Source organism: Zootoca vivipara, chromosome 8, assembly GCF_963506605.1.
Source record: "Zootoca vivipara chromosome 8, rZooViv1.1, whole genome shotgun sequence".
Lineage (NCBI taxonomy): Eukaryota > Metazoa > Chordata > Lepidosauria > Squamata > Lacertidae > Zootoca > Zootoca vivipara.
Window position 1 is genome coordinate 23,365,518 of NC_083283.1, and position 13,666 is coordinate 23,379,183.

At 43.5% G+C, this 13,666-nt stretch overlaps 1 protein-coding gene across 2 annotated transcripts in view; it reads right to left on the reverse strand.

Moving 5' to 3' along the window:
* The window catches only part of LAPTM4B (lysosomal protein transmembrane 4 beta), a 51,057-nt gene that overhangs the window by 22,085 nt on the left and 15,306 nt on the right, over positions 1-13,666 (reverse strand). For both annotated transcript variants that reach the window (XM_035126284.2, XM_035126285.2), the window contains exons 2-4: positions 5,969-6,080; positions 1,954-2,027; positions 1,341-1,463 (exon numbers count right to left, since the gene is read on the reverse strand). In XM_035126284.2, coding sequence (XP_034982175.1) covers positions 1,341-1,463; positions 1,954-2,027; positions 5,969-6,080 — 309 coding nt within the window. The remainder of the gene's footprint in view (positions 1-1,340; positions 1,464-1,953; positions 2,028-5,968; positions 6,081-13,666) is intronic.

Genomic DNA, 13,666 nt, shown 5'->3' on the forward strand with positions numbered 1-13,666 from the left:
CACCCTACCCTGTCAAATGGAGAAGAACCATAAAGGTAGAGCAGGTACTTTGCAAGCAATAAGATTTCTGTCCCTGGCATCTCCCATCTTAGAGCTGGAAGATGGCTTTGTAGGCTATTGAGTTCAAGCCCCTGCTTAATGCAGGAGCCAAAGATGGAAAAGTCATTTGCTGAGACCCTGGAAAGCCATTGCTAGATTAGACGGTAGTGGTCTAATCTGGCCTGCTTTGACAATTTCTTGTATTCCAATATAGCTCCACCTAGAGCATTTGGGGATTTCAGACCCCCACTGCGAAGTATGAAAAGTGTCTTTGAACAAACATCCAGACATCATCAAGTTCTTTTTTAGAGTCTTTAAGGAGGCGGAACAACCTCAGGGTCAGCCAAAGGTACATGAACACAAAAAATGACACTTGCTTGGGTCAATGTCAAAATAACAATAAGAAGAGATACCAGTTTTTACTGATCTCAAGAATCTCATAAATATTTGAGGCTTTAGCCTCCATTTTGGACTCCTGATCAGACATTTCCAGGGAGGCAAAGATGTTCTCTCCCAGGAGTTCTCTTCTGCATTGAACTCTGCATATGCTCTGAAACCCAGGGCTATGCTCAAGCAGGTAAAATGTAACAAAGTCAGACTGACTTTTCTAATGATACCTCATAAGCGCGCTCGGAGGAGGTGGCCGGCCGCCTCCTGGCAGCCCTCGCGCGTTGCAAAGGTCTGGCGAAGCGTGCGTGTTGCAGCATGGGGTAGGTAGGGGAGGGCGGGAAGCTGATACAGGAGGCGCTGCGTCCAGCCTCCACATCTTCCGTGGCAACAGCAGGCGCAGGCTGTAGGCGGTGGGGCGCCGCGACTTGAGCCGGCGTGCAGGGAAAGAGGAAGCCGCCGGCAAAGTCGTGCAACTCCCCCACTCGCTGGGGCGCCCCTGAGGCACCCCTTAGAGGCTGGCGCCCTGGCACAATGCACCAGTAGCCCCAATAGGAATGGACGGCTCTGTGTGCAGCAGAACTTTTCCTTCCTCTTCTGTCACCATGTACTTCTGCACCCCCTAGATTTGCTCTGGGGGTTCTCCATACAAGCAGAAGCCCTTGCACTAGCAGAAGCACTTAATTGGATACTGAGTTAGTTAGATACAGACATAAAAGCTTTGGGGTATTTTCACATGTGAGTATTCGAGTTTTTGCAAAAGCCAAAACTATGGCAGGTAAGAACCATGATTCATCCAAACCTCACTTGGGCTGTGACACAAAACCTTTGTTTAGAACAAAGGAACAAACTGTGCTGCAAAGCTTTGCCCTTAGTTTCTTAAGGAAAGCAATGAATGGGGAAAAGGGACTTACCAGTTGCTGCACATAATCCTGAATTGTGCTTGGGTACACAAGTATGCTAATAGCGACCAAGGTGTTGAGTGCAAAATCAAATATTTGGTAACAGAAGAAAGGGATGATCCAGGCTGCATGTTGCTGTATGTTAAAGAGAGAGAGAAAGAAAGAGGAAACTTAATGGTTATCTAGAGAATTCTAACACACTTTTATTTTACTTTCCCAGAGAGCTCAAAGCAGTTCACAAAAGAACCAAACCATAAGGACAAAGAGATATCACAAAGATAAATATTTCATTAGGCTTAGATTAAAAGTCAGTCATATCATGACCCCTTCTCCCCAAATGGCATCCCTGTGTTGACATTTCCACATATTTTCTGGCATCTGGAATGCCTTAACAGGCAGATGGCTACAAACATGAAGACCCTTCTGGCCCTGCCATGGGAGTTGGGGGGGGGATAGGTGTTTTTTCACATGATATGGCCACATGCCCAGTTAAGGCACTGTAAATGTGACAGCTTGTTATTTCCCCACGAACCTATCGGCTGTTTCTCTACCAGCTTTATGTATTCAGTTTTTATGCAGGAATGCTTACGACTGAATGAATAAGGGGCCATAAGCCATGCGTTACCTTATATGCGCCGTATGTGGCCATTGCACAGATAAGAATCATGAGAAGAGAAATCGCAGTAGCGATGCACATATCTGAAAGAAACAACCAGTCAGTCTTTGGTACATGGTGAAATGGTTCAGCTAATTCTAATCTCAAGGTCTTTTGAGAGGTGGCAGGGAAACGCTGACAAAATATGCAACACTTGATTTAGCAGAAGGAAGCAAAAGATATACATCTAAAGAACGTGCGCCCTATCAGAGGGTGCAGGAATCATATTGCTTCCCCCCCCCTTTTTAAGGAAGACTCACCGCCGTTCAAAAAAGTATGAAAGAACTGGCACAAGACAAAACTGGATTGCCTTTGGTCTCTGTGTAAGTTGTATCATGCCTAATCACTTCTCCCTCAGTTTTGATAGTGCCAGCATTCCTCTGATACATGAGCGTCCTCTGCTGGAGGACTTAAAAGTCTAGGATGTGTTTAGCATTGTGATGATGTGTGCAGCTATTTCAAGATAACTGTGTCTTTGTTTGCTTTTCTTTGGGTGGTGTATTTTCTTTTTTGGGTGATGTGCCATGAATGCTGTGTTCTTGCCTTTTCCCTCAATTTGTTGTTGTTTAGTAGTTTAGTCATGTCCGACTCTTCGTGACCCCATGGACCAGAGCACGCCAGGCACTCCTGTCTTGCACTGCCTCCCGCAGTTTGGTCAAACTCATGTTCGTAGCTTCGAGAACACTGTCCAACCATCTCATCCTCTGTCGTCCCCTCCTCCTTGTGCCCTCCATCTTTCCCAACATCAGGGTCTTTTCCAGGGAGTCTTTTCTTCTCATGAGGTGGCCAAAGTATTGGAGCCTCAGCTTCAGGATCTGTCCTTCCAGTGAGCACTCAGGGCTGATTTCCTTCAGAATGGATAGGTTTGATCTTCTTGCTGTCCATGGGACTCTCAAGAGTCTCCTCCAGCAGAATAATTCAAAAGCATCAATTCTTTGGTGATCAGCCTTCTTTATTACTGTTTCTTTCAATAGTAAGCTTATATGATTTGCCCCAAACAGTTGGAATTCCTCACTTGTTTTGTCTCATGCAGTCCTTTGCTACATAATTAGCTGCAAGTGAGCTCTGGAGTGAGCTGCAGGGGAACATGAATGATACTCTTTTAAAGTTTATGATCTAAGGCAGCTGTGACGATGGCCTCTAGTTTTGCCTAAGACTTGAATGAAGCAAGGCACCCCAGCCCAAAAGCAGCATTTTAGCAGTATTATTTTCTGAGCTCTGTATGTACATGCAGACAGATGATTCGGGGTGGGTGGGGACCTTATGTCTCAAACTGCATTAAATAAATCGACACTGGACTAGTACTGGGTACCAAGCACCCAGAAGCAAAAATGATATCCCTGCAATACTTTCCAAAGGAACACAAATATGAATAATGTTCTTGGCTACTAACAATGACAAAACAAAAATAAGTACTAGAGCCATGACTATTTTTCTTTTTACTGTTTTGATAGGAACACTTCAAAGTTTTCTTTTTGACAGGACATTTTATAAGCCAGTTTTAGGGTGCCTCCATTTTCACCTCCCCACTACTGTAAACAAAAACAAAACAGTTTTAAGTCATTATATATATTGCTGATCAATCTTTCCAAAACATGAGCATTCAAGGGAATGAGGGTAAGTTGATAAATGAAACTATTCAATTAATAAAATATACTTGAGTAATAAAAGCTCCGAATAACTCAACAGGAAAAGCACCACCTATTGTGATAAGACTAATGGTGGAATCTTTAACAACTTACCTAGGAGTAAGTCCTATTGATATCTACTTCCAAGTAGACGCATATGGGATTGCACAGTAAGAAACTATCTCCTTATTGATCTACTGACATCAGACAGGCTCCTTCATTGTGCTCTTTTTGGTGGGTGCTTAAAACAATTTTATTTAGACAAGTCTACCCAGATATGTAGACTGTTGATATGTTTCTTCTTCTTTTAATTGGGTTTTATACAAATAAGTATACCAAGTTTTCTGTCATTTGTATATCACAAAAATAGCACAATGTGGAGCAATATCGACAACATATGGTTCATTATTAGTGGTCAATGTATAAGTTCATGGTTCATGAACTGGTTTAAACAATTAGGAAGAAAAGAGGGGGAAAGGGGGGATGGTAAGTTGGTTGGGGTGGGGTGGTTATGCTTCTATGCTTCTACTTAGTGTATGTGTGGGGTTTTGTGTCAGTGTTACTTGTATGGGTTCTCTTACTATTCACTTGTATTTCCTTAGTGGTGAGAGAGGTTGGGGGTGGCTTAGGGTGTGGTTGGTTTTCTTTGATTGGTTGTAGTGAGAATTGTTTTTGTGTTTGAGTGGGGTGTGTGTGTGTGTATTTTTGAATCAGGTTAGCCAGATTGATTCGTATGCTGTTGGCGGAGTCTTATTGTTATCTTGTTGGGCTATGTACATGATAAAGGGGAGCCATACCTCAAACCTATTAAGTTGCACTGACATAAAGTGTGATGGGCGGGGGTGGAGGGGGATTAGAATTGTTGTTGTTTAGTCATTTAGTCGTGTCCAACTCTTCGTGACCCCATGGACCAGAGCACCCCAGGCCCTCCTGTCTTCCACTGCTTCCCGCAGTTTGGTCAGACTCATGTTGGTGGCTTTGAGAACACTGTCCAACCATCTCATCCTCTGTCGTCCCCTTCTCCTAGTGCCCTCAATCTTTCCCAACATCAGGGTCTTTTTCAGGGAGTCTTCTCTTCTCATGAGGTCGCCAAAGTATTTGAACCTCAGCTTCACGATCTGTCCTTCCAGGGAGCACTCAGGGCTGATTTCCTTCAGAATGGATAGGTTTGATCTTCTTGCAGTCCATGGGACTCTCAAGAGTCTCCTCCAGCACCATAATTCAAAAGCATCAATTCTTTGGCGATCAGCCTTCTTTATGGTCCAGCTCTTACTTCCATACATCACTACTGGGAAAACCATAGCTTTAACTATACGGACCTTTGTTGGCAAGGTGATGGCTCTGCTTTTTAAGATGCTGTCTAGGTTTGACATTGCTTTTCTCCCCAGAAGCAGGCGTCTTTTAATTTCGTGACTGCTGTCACCATCTGGGTCTTTTCCAGGGAGTCTTCTCTTCTCATGAGGTGGCCAAAGTATTGGAGTCTCAGCTTCACGATCTGTCCTTCCAGTGAGCACTCAGGACTGATTTCCTTAAGAATGGATAGGTTTGATCTTCTTGCAGGTTAGAATTATATTTGGGTTAAAGAATGGGGGGTAGGTCACAGAAAGTAGGTTTTCATCTGTTTATCACTGATTAATTCTTCTGAAAGTTTTATATAGTTGTTTTTAACTCTCTTTTTAACCATTTTTTATTGTTTTATTCTTTTTGTAACTGCTTTGAAGGTTGCTGTTGTTGTTTACAATCAAGTAATGTATACACTTCATAAAATAAATAAATATAAGTTGCAAGTTCGTCCCTGGGCCTATAAGCTAAAAGAAAGGATGCAAAAGAAAAAGGACTAAGGAGGAAGGGCAGAACAAGACCCATGGAATGATATTGCTTCCTTTCTTTCCCTCAATGGCAGCCTGCTAGAATGGCTTCTTCCATGTGACCACTTGCAAGCTGCAACAGTAGTTCACAAAACAGATTGAAAATTGTTATTCAAAGACCGCCTCCAAAGAAGGATTTGTTCCAAATGTGTCGAGCCTAATAAAGCATTTAAAAAATGTGTGCACCTGGAGAACTCCTCCCTCAACTGCTATATTAACCTACACTGACTTTCATTGTCAAGGTCATCTCCAAGAATAAAGTCAAGGTAGTCGGTTTCAATAAATCAGCTTCAGTTGCAGCCCTCTCTGCAAAACTCATATTTAATGTCCGCTTATTTGTCAAAAGAATTCTTATTTTTTATTTTAAAAAGAAGGCTTTCTTTTTGTGCAAATTCTAAACCTGGTTCCCAAAGTGCTGTCTTGGCACAATACCAGTTCAGTTTAATGGGGATCTGCTTGTAAATTACTAATGAAATGACGTATACTTACTGGCATCGTCCATAAATTCAAAGTCACCCCCCAATTCAGCAGTTGTTAAGTGGTACTGGCCAGGGTCTGTCAAGGCGCTCAGTATAATCAGCAGAACCACTGAGTTGATGATCTGGGTAGGGAAAGGAAGTTGGGAAAGCAGAAGGTCAAAAATGAACAAATTCTGATGCTAAGCGTTGTCAGCATTTCATGGAAGTGAATAGAAGAAACAATATTTCATGAGAGATTGCTGGATCAGGCCGATGCCCATCCAGTCCAGTATCCTGTTCTCACAGTGGCCAACCAAGTGCTGCTTATGTGAAACACACAAGCAGGACTTGAACAATATTTTCTATTGTTATACTATGAGAATGATGTTGATAGGATGACACTTCTCCCTCAGTCTTCTTCCTAAACAGTAGGTATGGAAAACGCCTGGTTTTTTAATATAGAATATTTATTGATTTTAATATATTTATATCTCACAAGCCTTCGTAAAATTTAAACAGCTACCAATAATTAAAGCAGTATCAGCATATAAACTCCTGGCTTGATAGAAATATTCTACATTAAAATCAATAAATATCGCATATTAAAAACAACAATAGAGGTGCAGAATCAGCAATATGTTAGTCAGGCATGTAAAGATGGGAAGCAATTCAATTGAAATTTTCTATTTGGAAAATTCTAGGAACATCTTATTGACGACCTCTCTTGGTGTGATAGTTTGTTTTTTTGATACTGAACACAGGGGAGCATTTCAGCACAGCCATACAAAAGCATCTGTCGGCTTCTTTTCCTAATGCTCTCTCTCTCTCTCTCTCTCACCTGTACCGGTATATGTGCATATGTATTTTAAAAACAGCCTGCTCCCAACAAGGGCTGCATCTGACTGTCTTGCTAAACCAGCGATGGGAATCTCAGGGCACTCCAAACGTATTTGGGGTCGTTGGGACTCTCTCTAGGCCACACCCCCTTCCCGAGGCCATGCCCCTCACCAACTTTGCTTTTACGCCTGCATTGTGTGTTTTCGCCTGGTGAGAGTGTGCCCTCTAACTCTTATCGTGATGCTTCTTGCTTTCCTGGTCAGAGGGGAATGTGAAAAGTAAATGGACATTTGTTGTGGTGCAATGGATCGTTGCGTCTGTCTGTTAACCAGGTTGCTGCTGGTTCAAGCCCACCCAGAGCAGGATTCCTGCACTCCAGGAGGTTAGCCAAATGGCCCTCAGACTGAAAAAGGTTCCCCACCCCCTGCACTAAACCACAGTTTAACACAAGGTGCACAAGCAGAAGGAGACACATCTCAAGGACTGTTTGCTGCCCTCACTCTGCATGGCAGGATTCTTCTTACGTTCCCCCCCCCCAAAAAATACATACCCTCACCAGCCATTACACTTGGCATATTGCTAGTCAGAAATAAAAGTCACCTCTAACAATGGGTTATTCAGGCTGCCTCAGTAATCCTGTCCATGTGGATTATAAAATCCCTATTTATAGTTTTATTTGGTTCTAGGAATCTAAATGACCGGGAGGAAAAAATAATCCTAATTGGGATTCTTGTGAATGTTCCAATTCACAGATTCCTAATCTGAGTAATGTTGATGAGCTGGAGTCAATGAGAGTTTGCCCTAAGCTGTTGCTAGGATACCGTATGTGGCTGCCTGTGGGAAGAGGCCTAGCAAGGCCAATCACAGCCGAGTCACCCAAGCCCCTAAATTCATGGCTGCCAACCAAGGACTGGTTACTGTGGCATATGACAAACTCAAATCTACACATGACACCGGCGGAGCATTATGAGCATCTTATCATGCTCATAATCCATTATGAGCATCTTATCCATAGAGGCTACTGGCGCAAGGCACCACGGTGTGAAGTTCTAGAGGTAGCCTCCACCACGCCACACCATGCCCGGAGCCTCCTCCCTGCCAGAGGAGACGCCCTCAAACCCTGCCGGCAGCGCCGCCCTTCCGCCACCCCATCGCGGGGATTTGAACTGCCAACCTTCTGATCGGCAAGCCCTAGGCTCTGTGGTTTAACCCCAGCGCCACCCGCTGTCCCATGATTCTGAAAGGGCTCACCAATTTATAAACCTTGAGGTGTTTTGTTTCAAGAAGCACCTCACAGAACAATGAAGAAAGAGGTTAACCAGAGTCTGAATCCCAAGTAAATAAGGCAGGACACCATACTGTGATTTGAGTTCAGGTCCCATTACTAACTGCTCTGTGGAAAAGACTGGTGTCACGACCAGGGGGATGGCAGAATGCTCAGCTCTTATTATAAACCATTTAAATTGTTTCACACAGAGAAGGGGATCATCATTAAGCTACTGCACAGAACAAAGCGTTGGGCATATCCAAAAAGGTCGTCCTATTTGCACAAGGGCTTCCTTCTCCTTATGCATCAGAACTGCCCCCTCCCCATCATGTATCCTTCAAATCTGTTCTCGCCCCCGCCCCAAGATCTTCCTGAGCAGATCTGGCAGACACAGAGGGAGAGGAGGGGGTGGGGAATTTTCATTGCACCAGCATAACAATTTCATTGGATAGAGTTACATCCTCATAGAATCATAGATGAAAGGACCATAAGAGTAATCTAGTCCAACCCCCTACAATTCAGGAATCTTTTGCCCAATGTGGGGCTTGAACCCATGACCCTGAGATTAAGAGTTTCATGCTTTACCAACTGAGCTAGAACTACCGAATCCAACAGAACAGGTTAAATAGGTGCTATATTAAGTTTTGTGGCATGTTGAAGAAGAAGAAGAAGAAGAAGAAGAAGAAGAAGAAGAAGAAGAAGAAGAAGAAGAAGAAGAAGAAGAAGAAGAAGAGTAGTAGTTTGGATTTGATATCCCACTTTATCACTACCCGAAGGAGTCTCAAAGCGGCTAACATTCTCCTTTCCCTTCCTCCCCCACAACAAACACTCTGTGAGGTGGGGTTGAGAGACTTCAAAGAAGTGTGATTAGCCCAAGGTCACCCAGCAGCTGCATGTGGAGGAGCGGAGACACAAACCTGGTTCACCAGATTATGAGTCTACCGCTTTTAACCACTACACCACACTGGCTCTTTGTGTGCACATACTCCGGTGAACTCATGGATAGGGGACAAAAAGATGCCCTATCTACAACTGGTTAGTGTCCCTGGAACCCAAAGCAATGGTAGCCATACATGGACCATACAGAGTACTAGCATCATCTGTGCCACATCCTGAAGAATGCTGTCAAGTGCAGGTGGACCACTTATTACAGTGGTAAATATTTAACTTTTCTACAAATAGGGAGCATTGTTCTCAAGAAGCTTATCTTTGAAATGGCCTGCTAGTACTTGCAAGTAGTTCTGCTAACAGGAATGCATTTGGAAAGGCAAGCAGGAATGCTTACTTGAAAGCAAATGGAAATGCAAGCAAGTTCCTTTCTCTATCACATGATGCAGCTTTCTTGGAAATAGTTTGCAGTGTGGTTCTTTGGACATCTGAATCCTACACATGCAAAAAAAAAAACTGGAACAAGGAAGGCTGGTTTACCTCTTCATGTTGTGAAAAGAAAATACACAATGGAGTATTAGTACTCAAACAGCCTAAATGCTGCATGGGATTCTTTCAGCATTTCATCTTCTAATATGTAGGTTTCTGGATGGTGCTAAGACTCAAAATGGCAGTCTCTGGCCAACGTCCATAGTGGAACATCGTAGCCTAAATCAGCACTAGTGATTATAAACAGGAAGTGCCAACAGGAAAAGCAATATTCACAGTCCCAAAGGATTTAAGAAATCAGTAAAGAAAAGATAAATCACAGAAGACTAGTAATAGCGGAGACAAGCACACAGACAAACAAGCAGGCAGATAGATAGTATTAGCACATAATGGATTAAAGGAGGCTGACTGACCCAAAGGATGCTGAGTGTTCTGCCTGCATGCCAGGCAAAGTAAGGTGACTTATACAGTGGTTACATAAAGGATAAAGCTTGAGCAAATCACTGAGCATGTAGTTTAGCAATTCCATTTGTCTGCTGCAAAATGCTTAAGTTACAAATCCGTAACTAATAACTGTCTCCGAAGACTCACCAAAGCATGAGATGTACAAGATCTGTTACAGTGGAACCTCGGTTTATGAACACCTCGGTTTATGAATTTTCGGTTTATGAACGCCGCGGACCCATCTGGAATGGATTAATTCACTTTCCATTACTTTTAATGGGAAAGTTCGCTTCAGTTTATGAACGCTTCAGTTTATGAACAGACTTCTGGAACCAATAACACACATGTTTCAGTTTATGAACGCTTCAGTTTAAGTACTTCACGGACCCGTCTGGAACGGATTAATCCACTTTCCATTACTTTCAATGGAAAAGTTTGCTTCAGTTTATGAACGGTTACTCCGCGGACCGTCTGGAACGGATTAATCCATTTTCCATTACTTTCAATGGGAAAGTTCGCTTCAGTTTATGAACGCTTCAGTTTATGAACAGACTTCCGGAACCAATTGTGTTCATAAACCGAGGTACCACTGTATTTCAGATGTGCTGTGTCTAGTTCAGCTGATCAATCACACAGCAAACGCAGCACTGTTTGACCCTCCCTTGGATATGAGGGGTTGGATACATACATTTTTACAAATACGTAAATGGTAACAAGCAGAACCCAGCTTGGTCAGGTGTCTTGACCAGCTCTGTCAACTCCAAACGATGTCCATCCAACTGCATCCAGCTACGGATATGTATTCAAAGTCACACACATCGCTTCTAACAGGACCACTGAGAGACAAACCCCGAGGCTTGAGAAAGTTCGCTTAAAAAAACTGCAGAGCAAAAATCAACGCTGAAACCTGCCCAGTGCAGAATGAGCATAGTCAGAAGCCACAGAATGTTTTGAGTATCAGATTCAGAAAACTGAATTAGAAAACTTGGGGGGTGGGGATGTAATGAAGTATCATGGAAGAGGGTGGGGCTAACTGGCTGGCATTATGAACAGGGGTATTTCTGTAAAGAGGCAAGGGCACTCTGCAGCTTCCATTTGCTTAAATCAGGGATGGCCAGTTTCTCTGTTCTTGAGGGTAGCTTTGGTTTCAAGACTGTGCCCCAAGGGCTGGGAAGTGTATTTTGCCACAGAACAAGATTCCATTATGAGCAAGACAAGCAGAGCCGTCTTTCCCATAGGGCTTAGTGGTGCGTCACACCAGTGGTGCGTCTCTCAGGGGCGCCCCAGCAAGTGGGGGAGCTGTGCCGCTTTGCCAGCGGCCTCCCCTTTCCCTGCACGCCCACCAGCTGCACCCCACTAACCATAAAGCTGGTGGCCGTGCAGGTTCCCTCCCAAGCCTCCTTGGGAGGAGAGCGATCCTTGCAGAGGCTTGGGAATGAAGTTGCGCCCCTCCCAAGCCTCTGCAGGGATCGCTCTCCTGCAGCGGCATGGGGGAGAGTTGCACCCTCCGATGGCTGGCAGTGCGCAGCCACGGCCACCCCAACATTATCCGTGGTAATTTGGGGGTGCTGGGTGGATATTTGCACCCCAGCGCCGCATCTGCTAAAGACGGCCCTGAAGACAAGACAGGGATTTTGTACTTGCACACACCAGCCACAACAAATATCTCTGCTAAGCAACCTGCTCAGCATTGCAAAAGGTCCCAGGTTCTATTACTGGCATCTCCAGGTAGAGCTGGAAGAGACTGCTGTCAGGAGGTGGGCCGGTAAATCAGTAAAAACATATTGGGAAATGATATATAATGAATTAAAGAAAATGTTTAAAGTGACTTTTAGTAAAAAACAAACAAACAAGCAGAGGCTTTTCTATTAGGTATAATGGGAGAATAAATCCCAAAAGAGAAAAAGGTCCTATTCGTGTATGCAATGACAGCAGCGAGAATGTTATGTGCCCAGGGATAGAAGGAAGGAAGAACCCCATCGAAAGAGAAATGCATAGCAAAATTGATGGAGAGCGAAAATGACAGGGAAGATCAGACACCAAGAAGACAAAAGATTTTAAAAAGAATGGATTAATTTTGTAGAATACCCCAAGGAGCACTATAAACACTTAAAAACATTAGTAGGCTTAGAATAGCACCAGTGATATAATTGGGGTAAATTTTGAAACAAGGGAGATGAAAAAATTAGATAATGATATAAAGATGCAGAAAAGATAGTAGGCAATGATGGGAAACCGGGGAGGAGGTGGGGGGAAGTCCAGGGGTTGAGAACCCCCAAAGGATAAATGTTTTGTTGTGTTGATACGGATGTAAAAATGTAAGCAGAAAATCCTTAAAATTAGAGAGAGAGAGAGAGAGAGAGAGAGAGAGAGAGAGAGAGAGAGAGAGAGAGAGAGAGAGAGAGAGAGACTGCTATCTGGAAAGCCACTGCCAGTCAGTGCAGACAGTACTGAGCCAGATCTACCAATGGCCTGACCTGGTATAAGGCAGCTTCCTATGTGGAACACAAAGAGCTAGGGAGATTTCCCAGACATGACTGCAGATTAGAACCACATATGCATGCCAAAAATACAGTTCCTATTGGCATCTCTCACTCGAGTGACAGGAGTCTCATCAGAGAGCTCTGAAATAGTAGTAGTAGTAGTAGTAGTAGTAGTAGTAGTAGTATAGTAGTAGTAGTAGTAGTAGTAGTAGTAATAATTTATTATTTAGACCCCGCCCATCTGACTGGGTTTCCCCAGCCACTCTGGGTGGCTTCGAACAGAACATTAAAATGCAAAAATCTATTAAACATTAAAAGCTTCCCTAAAAAGGGCTGCCTTCAGATGTCTTCTAAAAGTCTGGTACATGTAGTTGTTTTTCTCTTTGAAAAGGACACCTGGTGAAAGGCCAGAACAATGTGGCTTGGTGTTCAATAATTATGGATTTGGTAAACTTTTTGTTAGAATGCCTCCATGTCACATTGAATAGGTTGTGAACATGGAAGCTAGTTTGAGATGAGCAGCAGCAGGAATCTGAGATTTACACTGCTAAAATTTAAGTTCACCATCCTGGCTGGGAGCTTAATTAAACAAAGTAGGATTTAGCTAATGATATTCAGTGCTTATGTAATCCCCTGGAAAAAAAATTCTGCCAGCAGTACATTGATGAGATACTTCTCAGTTAACAGTGAAGCCTATCTTTGCATCCATTAATTATACAAAAGGAAACAGCCAGCATGTATGGCAGACGGCACACAGTTGCCCCAAGGTCGCTAATCCCTAAAGCGAAAACTGACAGGTTCTCATCTGGCTTCAAAACAGTCTGCAGATCTGGTGCATGTGACTTTTCAAAACCATAGCCTCCTTTGTAATTACAATGAAAAGTCCTTATCCCGGGTGCTTTAAAGACGCTTAGGAAACTCATTCAATAGGAGCCAGAAATAAAAATAGACGCACATTTCAAAGGCTGTGCCCCGTGCCAGGCACTGCAAATGGTGGTTTATGAATGTTTCAGTTGTAAACAAAAACAGCCCATAATATATGTAGGGAAGCATGAAGGGCACAGGAGGGAGCGCTTGTCGTGCATTAAGCTGCTTTCAACTCACAAAGCAGGATCAGTTGTGAGGTAACCATTTGCCTTCACTCAACAAGTCATCCTTTGCAACAGACCTGATGAAATTCATGGCAGAATCCAACACTACCACCCAGGGGCGTAGCAAGGTCAGGTGGTACCCGGTGAGGAAAATCTCTTGCCACTCCTCCCCACATTGAAATCTAGTTGGACTCCCAAGAGACTGCGATCTACTCACAGTATACAAACAC